At 39.6% G+C, this 21,664-nt stretch overlaps 1 protein-coding gene across 3 annotated transcripts in view; it reads left to right on the forward strand.

The window, feature by feature from the left end:
• The first annotated feature begins 269 nt into the window (after positions 1-269).
• The window catches only part of LOC133551833 (platelet-derived growth factor receptor beta-like), a 45,854-nt gene continuing 24,459 nt past the window's right edge, over positions 270-21,664 (forward strand). The window contains exons 1-4 of one of the 3 annotated variants that reach the window (XM_061898972.1): positions 270-381; positions 2,747-2,873; positions 13,929-13,991; positions 14,098-14,192. In XM_061898972.1, the coding sequence (XP_061754956.1) occupies positions 13,934-13,991; positions 14,098-14,192 (153 nt within the window). In that variant the 5' untranslated portion in view covers positions 270-381; positions 2,747-2,873; positions 13,929-13,933. Of the gene's footprint in view, positions 382-2,718; positions 2,874-13,928; positions 13,992-14,097; positions 14,193-16,688; positions 16,828-21,664 lie in introns of those variants that run through there. The other 2 variants (XM_061898971.1, XM_061898973.1) reach the window with 2 other exon arrangements.

Raw genomic sequence — 21,664 nt, forward strand, 5'->3', positions numbered from 1 at the left:
AGGGGTCGGCAACCCGCGGCTCTGGAGCCGCATGCGGCTCTTTAGCGCCGTCCTAGTGGCTCCCTGGAGCTTTTTAAAAAATATATGTAAAATGGAAATGATGAGGGGGAAAAAACATATTTTTTGTTTTAATTTGGTTTCTGTAGGAGGAAAAACATGACACAAACCTCCCTAATTGCTATAAAGCACGCTGTTTATATTAAACATGCGTCACTGATTCAAGTATTTGGCGAGCGCCGTTTTGTCCTACTGATTTTGGCTGTCTTTGAACTCACCCTAGTTTGTTTACATGCATAACTTTCTCCGACGTGATTTATGGCACTTTTTTTTTTCTCTCATTTTGTCCACCGAACTTATAACGTTGGGCATGAATGCACAAAGGTGAGTTTTGTTGATGTTATTGACTTATGTGGAGTGTGCTAATCAGACATATTTGGTCACTGCATGATTGCAAGCTAATCGATGCTAACATGCTATTTAGGCTAGCTGTATGTACATATTGCATCACTATGCCTCATTTCTAGCTATATTTGAGCTCATTTAGTTCCCTTTAAGTCCTCATAATTCAATTTATATCTCATGACACACTATCTGTATGTAATATGGATTTTAATTCAGACAGATTTGTTTTTTGTAATTTTGGTCCAACATTTTGGATTGCCGACCCCTGCTCTAGCCTTTAAATACTCCCCCCACCCCCTTTTAGACCAGTTGATCTGCTGTCTCTTTTCTACGCTGTCTCTCTTGGGTGGAGAGTTTAGCAGGTGACCACAGATGAAGCTCTGGCTGTTCAAAGTTTGGACCACTCATCTGTGCATCAGTTGGGGACGTCCCTGTGCTGCTGACTTGTCTCCTTTCAGAATTATGCCCTGCTGGCCAAACTATGGACTGGACTCTCACATTATTAATGAGATCCACTGAACGTCTATTGCACTGGTGGCCCAGGGTGGTCCCCACATCTGCGGGCCCCTCCAAGGTTTCTCGTTGTTCCCATTGGGTTTAGTTTTTTTCTTGCCCAGATATGGGATTTGACGCTTGTGATTAAGGATTATATAAATAAACTTTGATTGATTGATCGATTGATTATCGGTTCAAATGAGAACAGTACCCATTAGGGCTGTGAATCTTTGGGCACTACACGATTCAATTTGATTCTTGGCGGTAACGATTCGATTCAGAATTTTTTTTTCAAAAAACATTGGATGCCAGTTCTATGACTTACTACTTTCCTCCATAAAATAGACAAACAGCTCTGATCATTTGTTGCATTAGTGAAAAGAAAACTGGTTTTGTTTAATAAAAATCAACCCAAACATTTAATGAAGTCAAAAAGGCAGAAGTATCCCAGAGATCTGCCCTGGGAGGAGCTGGACAAAGTGGCTGGGGAGAGGGAAGTCTGGGCTTCCCTACTTAGGCTGCTGCCCCCGCAACCCAACCTTGGATAAGCGGAAGAAGATGGATGGATGGATGGAGGGCAGAAGTATCCAACATTTAACTTTCAATCCAATCCAATCCACTTTATTTTATATAGCACATTTAAACAACAATAATGTTTCCAAAGTGCTGCACAGCCATGTTAAAAACAATATTAAAAAAAACTATTATGCTCCACCAATGACTGAATAAAAACAAAAAATAAATAAAAATAAATCTTATATAAAAAAAATAATATAAAAACAAATATGATTAAAAACAATTTTAAGGGTACATCAATTAGAACAGTAAAATAGAAATCAAAGTGTATAAAAAACACAGAGACAACAGAGGACAGAGTACCACACAACTCACTTAGTGTTAGAAGCCAAAGAATAAAAGTGGGTCTTAAGACGAGACTTAAACTTAAACTTAATCTTACTAAGTATATCTAGACAGCGTATATGAGTATCTGCATAAAATTAGATTTGCCTAAGTGGCTGTAAGGAAAGTAAAAATAAGATAAAATAGAAAATAATAGACTTTTTAATTTTTATATTTGATTAGGGATTTTTTGCAAATGAGAATCGCAATTTTTTCAAAATTTGTAATTTTTTTTTGCACCATCCCTCCTCCAAAAACACACATCAAATAAAGACGAAACATATTTTTCAAATTGATAAAACCGTCAATCTGCCTTTAAACACATAATTTTTTACAGATTTTTTCAATAGTTTATCTGGAACCAATAATGGATCTTGAAAACTTTGGACTCATATTTTTTTTTATTAGTGACCCAAATTTGGAAAGGTTGACCTACTTTTCTGTTGGAAGCATTTCACTAGTAGACCAGTGTATTTTTCTTTGACCCTTCAGTGAGCTACTCAACATCTGTTGGCTCACTGGCAACCTGATGGAGACCCATGATGTAGACTCATTAGACTAGGTCTGTGTTGATGAAGTAGACTCATTTGAGTATGGATCTCTGTTTTGGAAAATAGACGTATTAGAGTAGATTTTTAAGACTTGGTTGCTGCTTGGATAAGGGTAAGGACAAAAACATCTAAATGTCTGCAAAGAGACGGTATTTCACTACTGACCTGTGTGTGTGTGTGTGTGTGTGTGTGTGTGTGTGTGTGTGTGTGTGTGTGGTGTGTGTGTGTGTGGTGTGTGTGTGTGTGTGTGTGTGTGTGTGTGTGTGTGTGTGTGCGTGTGTGTGCGTGTGTGTGTTGGAGTCAATTGACTTCCTGTCGGGGTTGGCAGAAATACAGATTGAAAAACAGACGTTCTCTCTCTCTCTCTCTCTCTTTCTCCCTCTCTTCTTCTCTCACAGTGAGTCAGTTTGTTTCCATTCGTCCAGCGACTGGAATCCGCGGCGAAGACGAAGAAAAACGCAGAAGGCGGACCAGGAGCGTCAGAGTTGAACCAAACTTTACTCTTTGGGTCGTACTCATGGACATGTGAGTACTGCATTACTTTACTACTTTATGCCTGAAGATGATGAAAGTTTGAGTACAAAATGGATTGTTTTGGGGGTTTTTTTGACACTTCAAACATAGAAAACCCCCAAAATTTCATAAGTGATATTGGAAAAAGTAATTCAGTCATCTGTGATGACACATGTTGTCTTGAGGAGAGCATCACGCTCTCATCACAGTACATGTATAGATCATGGTAAATTACCTGCATGGAGATATTAAATACCACTGCTGTGTATTCCTGCTACGTTTGTGCCGTAAAAAAACAGCCAGTGCTCTTAAGGCTTTTAAGTATTTCAAAAATACAGCCAAGGCAGTCCACCACATCCGTGTCCAAATCTTACAAAGCCCCGGAATTTCCAAGAGACGTCATCCCTAGATACCACGAGAGGGCGTCTGTGACGGCCTTGACTTGTAGAAAGAACGACAGTTTAGCCTTGCAGAACGACTACTTTATTTGTTTTGTTCGCATCAACATCGTTCTCATTCCACTCCCATTAATCACTCCCCTGGTCGTAGTTCACACCGGACCCAAAATAGGATACTTCCTTAAAAAGATTCTGTAATTTTTTTCACCTCCAAAACAGTACGTATCCTTCGTGCATTGTCTCAATTGCTTGACATTACGACTGAAAAACTTGACTTCAGGTCCCTCCTAGCCCATTTGGATTGGAATTTGGCCCAACCGTATCAGTGAAATATTAAAAATAACACTGCCATTTGTTTTTGCTACGTTTGTGCTGGTTTATGCCATAACATTTTTTGTTTGTGCCGTAAAAATAAAAATAAAAAATGTATTTATTTATTCATTTGACTAGGGAAATCATAATACAGGTACTTAGAAAACAGACACTTATTGTTTTTGTCTTCCCCCCCAGAATTTTTATTTTTTTTTAAATTGCAAAAAAATAATAAAAGTAGAATAATAACACCCCCTCCCACCCCTGTCCTACTTTTCAGTCACAGTGGGTAGCAATGTACTGCCTTCCTCTTCACCACAAGCAGATAGAGAATCCCACTAACTGACTTAAATGGTAAATGGGTTGTACTTGTATAGCGCTTTTCTACCTTCAAGGTACTCAAAGCGCTTGGACACTATTTCCACATTCACACATACACACACACATTCACACACTGATGGAGGGAGCTGCCATACAAGGCGCTAACCACGAACCATCAGAGCAAGGGTGAAGTGTCTTGCTCAAGGACACAACAGGCTTGACGAGGTGGTAGAAGGTGGGGATTGAACCAGAAACCCTCAGGTTAAAGGAAGAAAAAAAATGTCTCAAACATACGAGAAATGTCACTGAATAAAATCCACAACACCAAAAAAATGAAAATAAAAGTTGAGGTAAATGGAAAGGTTCATTGTCAACAGTGAGTGTCACATTACAATCAATTGCGTGACATACGACTGAAAAACTTGACTTCAGGTCCCTCCTTGCCCATTTGGATTGGAATTTGGCCCAACAGTAATCAGTGAAAATATTAAAAATAACACTGCCATTCGTTTTTGCTACATTTGTGCTGGTTTATGCCATAACATTTTTTGTTTGTGCCGTAAAAAAATAAAAAATATATATAAATAAATGATAAATGGGTTGTACTTGTATAGCGCTTTTCTACCTCCAAGGTACTCAAAGCGCTTTGACACTACTTCCACATTTACCCATTCACACACACATTCACACACTGATGGAGGGAGCTGCCATGCAAGGCGCCAACCAGCAACCATCAGGAGGAAGGGTGAAGTGTCTTGCTCAGGACACAACGGACGTGACGAGGTTGGTTCTAGGTGGGATTTGAACCAGTGACCCTCGGGTTGCGCACCACCACTCTCCCACTGCGCCACGCCGTCCCTATATATATATATATATGTATATATATATATATATATATATATATATATATATATATATATATATATATATATATATATATATATATATATATATATATATATATATATATATATATATATATATATACTTATTCATTTGATAGGGAAATCATAATACAGGTACTAAGAAAACAGACACTATTTTTTTTTGTTCCCCCCCCCCCCCCCCCCCCCCGAAAAAAATTGCAAAAAAATGATACAACTAAAATAATAACACCCCCTCCCACCCTGTCCTACATTTCAGTCACAGTGGGTAGCAATGTACTGCCTTCCTCTTCACCACAAGCAGATAGAGAATCCCACTAATTGACTTAAAGGAAGAAAAAAATGTCACAAACATACAGAGAAATGTCACTGAATAAAATCAACAACACCAAAAAAATTAAATAAAAGTTGAGGTAAATGGAAAGGTTCATTGTCAACAGTGAGTGTCACATTTATCCTATAGCAGAGGTGTCCAAAGTTTTTCCACTGAGTGCCACACATGGAAAAAATAAAGCATGTGGCCATTTTGATATTTTTCATTTTCAAACCTTAACAAAAGATGTGGATTTTGTTATTTTTTTTTTACCTTCAGGGCTCCCGGGGACCATAAAGGGTATAAGTCAGGGGTAGGTAACCTATGGCTCTCGAGCCAGATGTGGCTCTTTTGATGACTGCATCTGGCTCTCAGATAAATCATAGCTGACATTGCTTAGCATGATAAGTAATGAATAATTCCGCTGGTAATCACAGTGTTAAAAATAACATTCAAAATATAAAACATTCTCATGTATTTTAATCCATCCATCCGTTTTCTACCGCACCTGTTCAATGGTAAGTAGTATTTTATTTATCATCGGTGAGCTTCCCAATCACAATGTTATTAAAAATGTAATTTCTGTTTGTGCGTCTTTGTTTTGTATTTTTACTTTCCATCAGTGCTCTTATTTTGTTTCCATTTCCTGCTTGTCCCGCTGAGCGCTGTGTTTTTTTCCCCTCTACTGCTGTTGATTGGCAGCCGGTCCACACCGGCTGCCAATCAGCATATTTCTATTTATGCTTGTCTTGTGCGTTCCTCAGGGCTGGAAGATTGACTATTGTTTAGAACTGTACATGCAGGACTGCTTCATTCTCCTCTGTTGATGATATTAAAAGCATCTTACCTGCTATTCGCTCTCCTGGTTCCTGCATCTTGGGGTCGCCACTACTGCTGCCTTGCGAATTTGTGAGATATACTCTATAAATGTTGGTCTTACTTAAAAATGCAGACATTAAGTTGTATTCAGTGTTATAACAATATAGCTCTCACGGAAATACATTTTTAAATATTTGGCTTAAATGGCTGTCTCAGTCAAAAAGGTTCCCGACCCCTGTGTCACGATCCGCCTCCTGGATCTGACATAGTTTTAGTTCTTGAGTCCTTTTGTGTGTTTTGATTATTTTTGGACTCTTCCGATCCCTTAGTTTGAGCACTTCCTGTTTCATCTGGTCTCCATGGTTACCTCATTTGTTCCACCTGCACTGGCTTTTTTACGCACACCTGTTTATGATTAGTGTTTTAGTATTTAAACCTGCCTCCTACCTGTGTTCATTCTTGATGGTTTGTTTGCTACATGCAACAGTCACGTTTGTGTCTCTTCCTGGTATCTACCTTTGCTATGTCTCGCCTTAGCTTCCGTGCATTCGGCACGCAATTCTTGGACTCTGTTAACTGCATGCTAAGTTTAGCATTAGCTTCCTGTGTGTTGGCACGCCGTTTCTTTTCCCTTTTGTACCAGTGTTATTTTACCTTTTTGTATTAAACAAGCTCCTACCTGCAATCTTGTCCTGGTCATGCTGCATCTTAGGGTGACACCTCGCGCATCCAATATGTGTTCCAAATGTAACACCCTGGTCTAAGTCATTGAAATGTTAAAAACAAATCAAATTATTATTTATTTATTTATTTAATGCTTACAGTAAATCTCTACAGTATATCAACTTCAGGTTGATATAACGTAAAAAAAACAAACCCTAAAAGGTTTTATGCCTTTTCTGTCAAAGATATTTTTGTTTTTTATAATAAAACTGAAATGTGCAGTATATCCCCCACTGCCTAAAACATTCAGAAAGCAATGTTTAAAGTGAAGTAAATAGAGCCTTAAAAAGATCAATAATGCAGGACACCATTGATTTTAATTCATTATTATGTTTTGAGTAATCACAGTGAAATGATAAATAAAATCCCGTTAAATATGTTTGGGATTCAAAAGGTGCCCTACTCATAAAGTGATACATTTTTATTATTATTTTTTTTACTTTCAAGACTTAAGTTACAAGATCAACTTCAGATATTTTTGTCAATTTTAGGTTTAAACTATTATTTTGCTTGTTTTATGCTCTTTTGTCATTTTTTTTTTGGTATGGCACCCATACAATATATGCAAAATTTTCCACATAAAACCTTTTAAAGTGAAATATTTAAAATAATTGGAGCCTTGAATTGGTAATTTTTTTATTTTATTTTTTTTAGCAATGGCAAAAAATGAAAAATTAAGATAGACAAAAGAAAAATAACACCCTGCATGGCAGCTTTGTGTCAACATTAGATTTCACTCATTACAATTTTTTTTAAATGTTTTTTTTTTTTTTTTTGCAATAGCAACTCCAGAATGTGTGGCGGCCCAGTAAACAAATAGCTGCGGGCCGCAAATGGCACCCAGACTGCACTTTGGACACCCCTGTCCCATAGTGTCTTTAATTTAGCTATGTAAATAATTATGCAGCCCCAGGTCAAGTCAAATTGTTTTGGTGTACCCCTCATAGTTTATAAAATGTTCTCTAAATCTAAGAAAAACATGAGGTCCTTAAACCATAGGGAGGCCTTGGGGGCAAATTGTAATTTTCCACTCCAATAAAATCTTTCTATGAGCTATTAATGATGCAAAGGTCCCTAAAAGCCGTAATGGTTTAAGGTTATTCTAAAATAGTTTTTCTGACGAGTGATGTCATCCAGCCTTCACACCTTGTAAAAATCAGTGCTACAAGTACCATTCTTTTTAGTTCTTATGTTATTAATGTGCTCAAAAAGGTTCATTTTATCTTCTTATTCATATACTTTTTCAAATGTTTTTGTAATCAGACCATGTTTTTGGTATTTTATATTATACCGAAAGAAAATATGGTCTAATTATAGAACATTTGGAAAAATACATTTTATTAATATGTTATCATAGCTCTCCATACCCCCGCACCTTATAAAAAAATCCATCCAAACTTGTCAATCAATCAATCGATCAATGTTTATTTACATAGCCCTAAATCACAAGTGTCTCAAAGAGCTGTCCCGTTATTAATGTGTTATTTTAGCCCCCCACACCCAGCACCTTTTCAAAAATCTCCTGAAACTTTTTCTAAGTTTGTGCTGCAATTGTTTTTGTCTAGCTATTGTAGTTTCTGCTCGTTTTAAGCATACAGCGGCTTACTAATTTCCCAGTCGCATCACAATGTTTGCTATTTCCGTCAGATACAACAACAACACTACTAACCATGGCAGACTTCACGAGAGCCAACAATGATTACTTTGGGACAAATCATCATCCAGAAACGTATATTTTTGAGCCTGAATATTAGGAGGATGACTTACACGTTTTAGAAGCAGATGCAACAAATAGTAGTTTTGGTAAGTGCTAAACAGGAATACAAACTATTTTTAAAATATAACGATTACTTACTGTACAATGTCTGCTCTCACTAGGATGCTAACTGATGGGATGTGCTTATCTTTAATATGAAAAATTAGTCATAATCCTCCTGCGGTTTGGAAAAAAAAACGATATTTGTGTCTTTCTTACCATCTCCGTGTCTAAGTTGAATTTCAAAGTTGACCAATTTCTCGGTTTATGGCCACAACCTTCTACTATCTACGTGAGAGGCATCATTTAGAATTTAGATTTAATTTTCACCAACTCAGAGGTGACACAGCAGCAGCAGCTCAAAATGTCAATATGGTAGCATAAGCTTTGAGTGATTGATTGATTGTTTGAAACTTTTATTAGTAGATTGCACAGTTCAGTACATATTCCGTACAATTGACCACTAAATGGAAACACCCGAATAAGTTTTTCAACTTGTTTAAGTCGGGGTCCACGTTAATCTATTCATGGTAGAAGCTAGTTAGCTCTCTGTGATCACGGCTACGGTAAAAATAGTTCCTTGGAATTAGCGCTCATACTAACAATATCGCTAATACTTCGTTGTTACTCATGTCACGAAATGGAATATTGTTGGTTTTTGGATGTTTTTAAGAGAGCTTTTTGGGCAAAATATACAAATCCAATTAGCTTCACTGTTATCCACCTCATACTTGCCATATTTTACGACTTAGAATGCATTGAAAAAAAGAAAAACGTGTTCTTCTCTTACATAAGGATTGTGAATGATACACATCTCAAAAAAGAGCAATTCCCCTTTTAAGCTTTAAACGTACAACATTTTTACGGCACACGCATGTTCAGAGTAGACAACACAAAGCAGAACAAGTCTGGTGAGATTTGAACACGGAAAGGGGAATGTGTGATGTCACAAGTCAAAAAGGTCATTTTTGAATTACTTAAAAGCCCTAACAGCACAAAACATTTTTTCACTGCACAAACAGCAGGGGTATTTTAATATCTCCAATTACAAAGCAGGCCAGCTTGACGCAGGTCGTTAAATTGCCTTAACACTGTGTTAGCAAAAATGTTGAAACATTCGTTCTTGTGCCTTTGGATTTTAAGTAAATACAACAGGGCAACCACCAATTAATATGAGTGTGTTTATATATACATCCATCCATCCATCCATCCATCTTCTTCTGCTAATAAATACAATTACAATATAAATGTGCTGTTGTTGTGGCTTGTGCAGCCCTTTGAGACACTTGTGATTTAGGGCTGTATAAATAAACTTGGATTGACTGATTGATTGAAACACAATATGCCACAGCAATACATTAGTAAAAAAAAAAAAATGTCACAAACAGTACAACTTTAATAATTATACATCAGGGATTATTTCCTTTTATTCTCAGAGACAAACCAGAGTATTGACACTTATGGATAATTTTACATAAGTGAGCCCTAGGGAGCCCTAGTGGCTCCCTGGAACTCTTTCAGTGATGTGTGAAAATGGAAAAAGATGAAGAAAAAACATAGTTTTTTGTTTTAATAAATTTTCTGTAGGAGAACAGACATGACATACACTTTCTTAATTGTTAGAAATCCCACTGTTTTTGTTATAGATGCTTCACTGATGAGAGTATTTGGCCAGCACTGTTTTGTCCTACTAATTTCAGCGATCCTTGAACTCATCGTAGTTTGTTTTCATGTACAGGCAAGACGCGTTTTATGCCACTCCTTCTTTGTCTCATTTTGTCCACCAAACGTTTTATGCTGTGCGTGAATGCACAAAGGTGAGCTTTGTGGATTTTATTGATTTGCTGGAGTGCTAATCAGGCATATTTGGTCACTCCATGACTGCAAGCTAATCGATGCTAACACGATATTTCGGCTGACTGCATGTACACATTGCATCATTATGCCTTGTTTGTAGGTATATTTGAGCTCATTTATTTTCCTTCACTTATGTCCTCCATGTATTTAATTTATATTTGCATGTCTCATGACATATTATCTATATGCAATATTGGCTGCATTTCTCATAGTTTTTTGTGTGCCATGTTGTTCCAGACCACAGCAAACGTTACCATCCATTTTCTACCGCTTATTCCCTTTTGCAAAAGTGGGGGGCTCTGGCGCCTATCTCAGCTACAATCAGGCGGAGGGCGGGGTACAAACGTTACCCCTCTTGCAAATATTGTAATAAGTCCACTGGTAGAAGACAGCCTGCCGTTTCCTTAAAATCGGACACACGCATCTATACCTCTGGCCATTCTAAGACAGTCATTTCCAGGAGTTATCTCACCCTCTGAGAAGCCTCCATTTTACTAATGATTTGTGTAGAATAAAAAATAGAATGCAACATTTCTGTCAACAAAGGTTTGCATCAGCCTTTGATTTAGTTTATTTAGTTTATTAAGGATCCCCATTAGTCTACACCGCAGTGGAGACTATTCTTCCTGGGGTCCAGGCAAAAACATCACACAACCACAAAACAAAAGATTAAAATGCAGTACAACATGATCCAATAATAAATTGTCATAATACAAAAATAGCAACAACAAAGATAGTATGCTAATATAGCTAATATAGACACTTAAATCAGGTGTTACCTTCATATATAAAACTTTTAAAGTAATGTTGATTGTAGGCTAATATAGCTAATATAGACACATCATGTGTTGCCTTCATTATAACACTTATATAAGACTTTTAATTTTTTGCGGCTCCAGACAGTTTCTCTTTTGTATTTTTGGTCCAATACGGCTCTTTCAACATTTTGGGTTGCCGACCCCTAGCTTAGACCAGGAAGAAAGAACACACAAAAGCACGGGGAGATTATGCAAAACTCCACAGCAACATCTGAGCTCAGATTCCAACCCAGAACCATGTGGCTGTAGGGCAGATGTGCAAAACACATACTCCAGCTGCCTTCAGTCATCACATTTCCAAACAAAGTCGACTAAAAGAGATGAGCTGCACAAATGTAAAAAAAAAAAAAAGTCTAGAAGACTAATGCTGAGTGTCAACTAACAAACAAACATACTTGGTAACAAGTATGTAATTGTCCTGTAATTTTATGTATTTTACAATGTACTGCTTTTATATTTCCTGTATTTTGTATTATTACTGTAAACTGTTTTATATCTTAATTTTTTTATCCTGTAAAGCAGGGGTGTCCCAAATTTTCCACTGAGTACCGCACACTGAAAGATCAAAGCAAGCGGGGGCCATTTATTTAAAAAAATAATCCAATATATGTATAAAAAATATACATTCAGGCCTCCACTCAGGCTTGATCCTGGGGACCCCAAAGGCTTTTGGTAAAAATAAAATGTAAAAAATGGGTCATTATTCAGTATTATTATTTTTATTATTATTATTCAAGTTTTACATCTCGAGATCAACATTAGGTCTATCTGTCAATATGACGTTTTTAAAGATTTAGGTTGTATGCTCTTTTTGTCAAAGAAAACCATGTTGTTGTTTTTTATGGAAAAAAACACAAAATATGCGATATTTTCACCCAATAAAATTTTTAAGTAGAATATTTGAGAGTATATAATAATTGGAGCCGTAAAAAGGTCAACAACTCATAACACCATTGATTTAAATTTACCATTATTTTTTGTGCAATGACACTTAAAAACAAAACACACTGATCCAAAGGGGTCCTACTCATTAAAGTGTTGAAAAATAAATTATATATTTTTTTTCACCGTTTACTTTTAACAAAATGGTCTCGAGATCAACTTCAGATCTATTCGTCAATTATAAGTTTTGTTGTAGTTTATGTTTTTTGTTTGTTCATTCAAGCTTGCCTCTGGTGAGGGCGGTCGCAATTCTCTCTGTTTCCCTGCTTGCTCTCTGCGTCTTTGTCTTTGTCTTAACTTTTTTAAAGCCTCTTTCTTTGCGCTGTCCTCTAATACAAATTTCAATATGAATATGATCAGCTGGACTCTTGACGCAATTGACACAGTCTTTTCGAGAAGAAAAAGAGGTTCGGGGGAGCCTGGCTGCCCTGATAGAACCATCTCTGCGGGTTACGTGAGGGACTCCTGGAACACATGGAGGATCATGTGCCTCTCAGCCCTTTCCCATCGAGGACGTCGAAGACATTTACCTAATTGGAGCTGTGATCGCGGGGCACTTGCTGATTGGGCTGGGCATTGCTCTGGTCTATCGACAAATTCGGATGACGATGGCAGCCACTCAAGGGGCCCAATGGCTGTTCAACGCGATGGAAGGATTGGGTCGGGCTGTGGGAACACAGACTGGGGTGATTTCTGAGTTGAATCCCAAAATGGATCTCATCTTGGAAAAGTTTGCAGAGAAGGAATAAATTAATTGGAATTGAAGAAATCCAGCATGGACAAACAGAGGAGATAAGTCACTATTTTTGTCTTCTCGAAGAAAAACAACTTCTTAATCTACGATTTGTACTCCCTTGAATGGCCTTGACACAGGAACTGGCTGTTCTGAAGAAAATCTCCCGAGGACTCCTCAAAGATAGACGCTTTTGACCTTCCTTTTTTGTCAACAACACCTGCAGTCGTAGTTTGATCGGCCTCAGTCATACAAAAACGTTCATCATCTCTCCCAAGTTAATTGGGCATATATGCACACATGACCCCCGCCCTTGAAATCAACACCTTCACCACTGCTTAATTCCTCTGGGGCTGTGGATGGCTGAGCAGCGCTATACAGCGGCAGCAGTGTCTCCTCAAACCCAACCCGTCCCTCTGTTGCAAGTTGGTGTGATATATGTGCCATGTCTAAATGTGTGCCATGCTATGTGAGCTTTTTTCCTTGGACTCAGTCTGAACCCCTCCTGAGGGTCTAGCCTTAGACTGATATTTTTTTTACTCCCCCCTCTCTCCCAATGTCATACTTTTCTCACCTTTTTAAGGAGCGCCGTAAGTGGCTGATCCGTTGGTTGTCTCGTGTTGTCTTCCCCTGTAACGTATGTCTGCTCTTAGCGGTACTTGTACCAAAAAATCAATCTCTTTGAACTTGTGCAATGACAATAAAGATCTATTCTACTCTATTCTTTAGGCCCTTCTTTGAAAAAAAAAAAAACACATCTCAGTTTTTTATATGGCAAACAGAAAATATTCAACATTTGCCCACAAAAATATCTCGAAGTGGAATATTTAATGTGACGTAATTGGAGCCTTGAATAGGTCAATAATTCACAATGACATTTTGATTCACTTATTATTTTTTAAAGAAAGAAACAGCCTGCATGGCAGCTGTGTGTTATTAGAGTAAACATTGCAAAATGTTCCTGTTACATTTTACATTTGCTCTTTTATACCACTTTTTATGTTTGAATTTTTTTCCATACTATTTTTAAAATGTGCCGTGGGGCCGTTAAAAAATGACCTGCGGGCCGCACTTTGGACACCCCTGCTGTAAAGCGTCTTTGAGTGCTCAGAAAAGCGCTATACCAAATAAAATTTATTATTATTATTATTATTATTGTTAACAACTATTGGACGCTATTGTCACCCTCAGAAGCCATGCTGGTGTCCAGCAGACAACACACAGGAAGTCTGACACTGCTGTACTTCCTGTTTGGTGAGCAACAACACCAGAGTGTGATCCACCCAATACACAACTAATGTCTTTTTGTCCTGCTCTCTGATTGGCCGGATGTGCTTACTATGTTTGTTTGTGTGTGAAGGTGTGCTACTGCTTCATCCTGAGGGAGGCAACAGTCTGGAGCTGCTTCCACACGACTCCCACGTTCTTCTTCAGAGGCACTCCAACTTTACTGTGGTAAGGACCACAAGTACCCGCCTGTCGTTCAGAAGGGGTACCAAACTCTGTACTTTTATCAGTACTGATCGAATACTACCGAGTACCGACTCACGTAAAATCAAACTTTGCCATATCTTGATACCTTGACGTCACGTCCGGTTCCAGACTAGGACCCGCTCAAGCACTTTGATTGATTGATTGATTGAAACTTTTATTAGTAGATTGCACAGTTCAGTACATATTCCGTACAATTGACCACTAAATGGTAACACCCAAATAAGTTTTTCAACTTGTTCAATGTTAATCAATTCATGGTACAAATATTTACTATCAGCATAATACAGTCATCACACAAGTTAATCATCATGGTATATACATTGAATAATTTACATTATTTACAATCTGGGGGGTGGGATGAGGAGCTTTGGTTGATATCAGTACTTCAGTCATCAACAATTGCATCAACAGAGAAATGGACATTGAAACAGTGTAGGTCTTACTTAGTAGGATATATACAGCGAGCAGAGAACATAGTGAGTTCGGATAGCATAAGAACAAGTATATACATTAGAAATACATTTGATTATTTACATTAGGTTATTTGCAATCCGGAGAGATGGGATGTGAATGGAGGAGGGTAATAGTAAAGGGTTGAAGTTGCCTGGAGGTGTTGTTTTAGAGCGGTTTTGAAGGAGGATAGAGATGCACTTACTTTTATACCTGTTGGGAGTGCATTCCACATTGATGTGGCATAGAAAGAGAATGAGTTAAGACCTTTGTTAGATCGGAATCTGGGTTTAACGTGGTTTGTGGAGCTCCCCCTGGTGTTGTGGTTATGGCGGTCATTGACGTTAAGGAAGTAGTTCGACATGTACTTCGGTATCAGGGAGGTGTAGCGGATTTTATAGACTAGGCTCAGTGCAAGTTTTTTACTCTGTCCTCCACCCTGAGCCAGCCCACTTTGGAGAAGTGGGTTGGAGTGAGGTGTGATCTGGGGTGGAGGTCTAAAACTAACCGGACTAGCTTGTCCTGGGATGTTTGAAGTTTAGATTTGAGGGTTTTGGAGGTGCTGGGGTACCAGGAGGTGCAAGCAACAGGCATATTAGTAGCGGACTGCCTCTAATGTTGTTAGGTAGGTAGGTAGGTAGGTTTTTATTGTCATTGCACAAGTACAACGGAACTTTGTTTTCAGCACAAATCGAGATAAGACAAACAAATAGTGTACAGGGTTACAGAACAGGAACGCTGATGGGTCGCCATAAGTCACCCCGTAAAAGGGAAAAAGGTAAATGCTGGGGAAGGATGAGTAAAAAAACATAATCTATACTGGGCTCTTAAGGTGGCCCAGTCTGGAGCTGGGGAAAAAACCTCCATAGCAGAGCATACTACAACCATACTGGCCAACCCTCCTGGATTTTCCGGGAGATTCCCAAAATTCAGCGCCTCTCCCGAAAACCTCCCGGGACAAATTTTCTCCCGAAAATCTCACGAAATTCAGGCGGAGCTGTAGGCCACGCCTCCTCCAGCTCCATGCGGACCAGAGTAACGTGTCAACAGCCTGTTTTCACGTCTGCTTTCTCACAATATAAACAGAGTGCCTGCCCAATGACGTTATAACTGTAGAATGATCGAGGGCGAGTTCTTGGTTTCTTATGTGGGTTTATTGTTAGGCAGTCTCATTAACGTCCTCCCAGCGCGGCAACAACACACAACAACAGCAGTCACGTTTTCGTCTACCGTAAAGCAGTTCGTCTGCCGTAAACAGCAATGTTGTGACACTCTTAAACAGGACAATACTGCCATTTATTGTTTATGAATATGTGACAATAACATCTACGGCTTTTAGAGCAGTGGTTCTCAACCTTTTTTAGGAGATGTACCCCCTGTGAACATTTTTTAATTCAAGTACCCCCTAATTAGAGCAAAGCATTTTTGGTTGAAAAAAAAAAGATTAAGAAGTAAAATACAGCACTATGTCGTTAGTTTCTGATTTATTAAATTGTATACCGGTGCAAAATATTGCTCATTTGCAGTGGTCTTTCTTGAACTATTTGGAAAAAAAGATATACAAATAACTAAAAACTTGTTGAAAAATAAACAAGTGATTCATTAACAAAGATTTCTACGCATACTGCAATGAGGTGGTGACTTGTACAGGGTGTACGCCGCCTTCTGCCCAATTGTAGCTGAGATAAGCACCAGCGCCCCCGCGACCCCCAAGGGAATAAGCCCCCCAAGGGAATAAGCGGTAGGAAATGGATGGATGGATAGCTGTAAATATACTCAACCCTTCTTAACCACACCCCCGCCCCCGCCCCTCGCCCAACCCCCCGACCACGCCCCCACCTCCCGAAATCGGAGGTCTCAAGGTTGACAAGTATGATTACCAACATACATCTTGAGATTGTTGTGTACTAGTCAAAGGGAAGGAGTTGACACCAAAGCAGAACTGCGGTTTAGAAGGTTTATTCGAACTGTACAAAAGACCGTCTCTGGAACGCTTGTTTTCTTTTTGTGTCATTGGGTTGCTTGAGTGTAGTTCACTTTTACGACACTGGAGGGGGCATTGAACGCATCATTACATCAGCAAGTCCTGAAAGTTACGGTGAACTTCGATGTCAATTGTTTAGTTGGCAGTGTACGTCAATACAAAGTGAGTTACTTTATATACACTTTAATATCACTTGTGTGCTTAAAACTATATTGCAACTCATTTAGTCAGTTTTATTGTAGTCTAATGGCTTTTTGGCAGCAGGTTCACAAGCTAACTGCTAGCTAAATATCATACCCTGATTGGGGCCTGTTTGTAGCATTGGAAATGTTTGTTAGCCCCAATTGACAATTTAGAATTATTGTTGTGATGCTATTTACATTCTATTATTCCTTACATTACTTAGGGCTGGGATGTTCAAATTCTGTGCATTTATGCAAACTGTGTATACACAGCTAAGTGATGTATATTTAACAGCCCTGTTGCAGGCTTGTACCTGTATTTCATTGCATTGTGGTCACTTTAGTTGATTTATAATGATTTTATTTGTTTGTATAGGAAACCACACACACGCAAACAAACAACTCATGCATGTCTTCAATATACAATTGAACCTGAAAATTTGGACTTTGACAACCTATTGTTTCTCCTGCACTCACCTGAACGAATAATTGCTGTCCTGACCCGACACCCTGAAGTTATTTCTAATCCATATTAAAGGCCTACTGAAAGCCACTACTACCCACCACACAGTCTGATAGTTTATATATCAATGATGAAATATCAACATTGCAACACATGCCAATGCGGCCTTTTTAGTTTACTTAATTACAATTTTAAATTTCTCGGGAGTTTCGTCTTCGAAACGTCGTGTAAGGATGTGTATGCAAGACGTCACAGGTTTTTAGGAAGTATGAGCGCTGCACACACACAGCTAAAAGTCGTCTGATTTAACGGTATAGTTATACAGTATTTTGGACAAATGTGTTGCTAAATCTTTTCCAATTTGTATAATTAATATTGGAGAAGTCACAGTAGAAAGATGAAGTTGGGAAGCTTTTGCCTTTAGCCACACAAACACACGGTGGTTCCTGGTTTAAAATTCCTGAAGGTGAAACTTTCCTATGGATCAGAGCGCGGTCAAGCCAACATGGATCCCTACCAAATGTCAACCAGCAGGTTTTGGTGAGAAAATTGTGGTTAAAAAGTCAGTTCTTACCGGAGAAAAGCTGAGCTTGTGCCGTCCATAGCTGCCGTCGACTCACCTGAGACACTGCGCGTCAAGACACCCGTGGAGACACCCTTCCGATTATCAGGTACTATTTAACTCACTAAAACACTAGCAACACAAAAGAAAGATAAGGGATTTCCCAGAATTAACCCAGTAAATGGGTCTAAAAACATCGGAATCCGTCCCAATGCAATCGCGCTTTTTTTTTCTATTCCGTCGCTATCAATATCCTCAAACACAAAATCTTTCATCCTCGCTCAAATTAATGGGGAAATTGTCGTTTTCTCGGTCCGAATAGCACTTTTTGTTGGAAGGTTCCCATTAAAAACAGTGTGAATATGTGAGGAGCCATCACACGGGTGACGTCATCGTCTGCGACTTCCGGTAGGGACAGGGCATTTCTCTTAGGACCGAAAGTTGCGAACTTTATCGTGGATGTTCTCTACTAAATCCTTTCACCAAAAATATTGCAATATCGCGAAATGATCAAGTATGACACATAGAATGGACCTGCTATCCCCGTTTAAATAAGAAAATCTCATTTCAGTAGGCCTTTAACAACACATGTCAATACGGCCGGTTTAGTTTACTAAATTGCAATTTTAAATTTCGCGCAGAAGTATCATGCTAAAACGTCGCGGTATGATGTGCGTGTGACGTCACGCATTGTAGAGGACATTTTGGTCCAGCCCCGTTCACAGCTATACGTCGTCTTTTTTCATCGCATAATTCCACAGTGTTATGGACATCTGGGTTGCTGAATCTTTTGCAATTTGTTCAATTAATAATGGAGACGTCAAAGAAGAAAGATGTAGGTGGGAAGCAGTGTATTGCGGCCGCCTTTAGCAACACAAACACAGCCGGTGTTTCCTTGTTTACATTCCCGGAAGATGACGGTGAAGCTTTACTATGGAACAGAGCGGTCAAGCGAACATGGTTCCCTACCACATGTCAACCGGCAGGTTTCGGTGAGAAAATGGTGGTAATAAGTCGGCTTTTACCGTAGACATGAGCGGAGAGCTAGCGTCGTTCCTCTTGCACCTGTCAAAGAGGAAGCTGCGGACTCTCTTGCCTCCTCCCACCGGCCGCCCCCGACCGTCGGATGCTTCCACCATGGAGGAAGCATCGGCTGCCTTCACCTCGTCGAGAAACGTGGCTTCCCTCGGAGACACTGGCGGTCACCACACCCGTGGCCACAGCCCTCCGACTTTCAGGTTGTACAAATACGACCATATAATCTCACTAAAACACTAGTAACACAATAAGCTGATAAGGGATTTTCCAAAATTATCCTAGTAAATTTGTCTAATAACATCTGAATCGCTCTGCCGTCTAGTTTTATTTTTTGTCTAGTCCAGGGGTCGGGAACCTTTTTGGCTGAGAGAGCCATGAAAGCCAAATATTTCTAAATGTATTTCCATGAGAGTCATATAATATTTTTTAACACTGAATACAACGAAATGCGTGCATATTTAAGTAAGACCAACAGTTTTTAAGAGTATGATAAGTATCTTATTGTTTTTAATAACATTATTCTACAAGTTAACCAATAATAAATATAATACTTCTTTCCATTAATTCGACATCTTGAACAGGTGCGATAGAAAACGGAGGGTTGGATTAAAATGCATGAAAATGTTTTATAATTTGAACGTTATTTTTAACACTGTGATTACCAGCAGAATTATTACTTATCATGTTAAGCAATGTCAGCTAAGATTTATCTGAGAGCCAGATGCAGTCATCAAAAGAGCCGCATCTGGCTCTAGAGCAATAGGTTCCCTACCCCTGGTCTAGTCCTTCACTCTCACTTTCCTCATCCACGAATCTTTGTTCCTCGCTCTTATTAATGGGGAAATCATCGCTTTCTCGGTCCAAATCGCTCTCTCTGTTGTTGGCCATGATTGTAAACAATGTGCGGATGTGAGTAGCTCCACAACCCGTGACATCACGCGCACATCGTCTGCTACTTCCGGTACAGGCAAGGCTTTTTTATTAGCGACCAAAAGTTGCGAACTTTATCATTGATGTTCTCTACTTAATCCTTTCAGCAAAAATATGGTAATATCGCGAAATGATCAAGTATGACACATAGAATGGTCCTGCTATCCCCGTTTAAATAAGAAAATCTCATTTCAGTAGGCCTTTAAACCAGTCATAGTGAATGTGTGGGGTGTGTATGCCACCACTAGTGAGTGAATGCGGACGATATGTAGAATTAACAATGTGGGATTAACCAGAGGATGTTGTCGGTACGTGTTGAATGTATCTTTTGTCGAACCCAAGGGGGAAGGCAAAGAGGCAGTCAGTAGGGAGGCAATCAGTCCAGGGCTGGAGAGAGGCAACGATGTCCGGGTCCAAGCAGTGGTCGAGGATCGGGGAAGGCAAGCAAAGATCCGAGAGGAGGTCGTGAGGCAAGACAAGATCACGGAAGACACTGGAAGACACAAAGGACATCAAGACGGGAACGAGGAAAAGCACAAAGAAGGCGAGCGAGGAACAAGGGAGGGATGCCGGACGTGATGCTTACTCAGGGGAGATCGGCTACGTTCTGGCGTAGGTCTCCTGGCTTCGCTGGCTTTTTACGCCGTTCCCTCTGGTCAAGTCCAGGTGCGCTGATGCGTGATTGCCTGCGGCCTTGTCGCTGCGTGTGCGTGCTGCCCTGAGCGCGAGCAGGGGTGTGTCCGGGCGAGCAGGCAGAGGAGGAATTGTGACACTCAGTTGCAGGAGAAACAAGGGTTTGAGTCTGCGCCGTGACAGAGACTAGCAACAGAGGGGAGGGAGTGGGGGCCACGGTAGCGGGCTGCAGCTCTTCAGGCGCTGCACACCCATCCATCACCCCTAAGGGATTTGCATCAAAGCCGTTGCATGGGTGATGGGGTATGTGTGTGTGTGGCGTATATTTTTTGTGGATGCATGTATGTGTGTGTTCCGCGGCCTTGGTGTCGTGCAGTCGCTAGTTGGTCCAAAAGTTGCTAGTCAGTCCAATGTTTCAATTGTCCATATCAACAAAGCAAGCGTACTTGATGGAAAGCACACAAAAGTAAGGCTCCACTTTTCGAAATTCGCTAGCTTGGTGCTAATTGACAATTGATATGCCATTGACATGCTACTGGTTAGCATTATCGATTGTACATTATGATTTCAGCACCGCTACACTTGCTAATCAACTACTAAGATGCACGGCAAATGAGGGATCCAATTTCGAATCCTGATCCGATACTTTGACAAAAGAATATAGAAGTGAATATGTTTTATAACAACTAAAGTAAAACACAATAACACATTTTTATGAAGCTTATAAAGTTAAAGTACCAATGATGGTCACACACACACTAGGTGTGGTGAAAATAGTCCTCTGCATTTGACCCATCCCCTTGTTCCACCCCCTGGGAGGTGAGAGGAGTAGTGAGCAGCAGCGGTGGCTGGGCTCTGGAATCACTTTAGCGATTTATACCCAATTCCAACCATTGATGCTGAATGCCAAGCAGGGAAGCAGTGGGTTAGGATTAGTATCTTAGAAGCGGCTTCACTCTGGATAGATGACACGATGACTCAAATTTGAGCCGGTGTTCTGGCAAGACACCTACCCTACTGGGATTCATGCAACTCCTGCATGTGTGTAACAAGGAATATGGCAGTGGCGGGTGTGCGTTTCTCACCTAGGCCTTCAGTAGTCCGACTTCACCTCTCAAAAATACCGTAATTTATGTCACCACATGGACACGGCTGGAGATACTATACAGAAACCCACTTGCACACTATTGT

This window comes from Nerophis ophidion, linkage group LG04 (genome assembly GCF_033978795.1).
Source record: "Nerophis ophidion isolate RoL-2023_Sa linkage group LG04, RoL_Noph_v1.0, whole genome shotgun sequence".
NCBI lineage: Eukaryota > Metazoa > Chordata > Actinopteri > Syngnathiformes > Syngnathidae > Nerophis > Nerophis ophidion.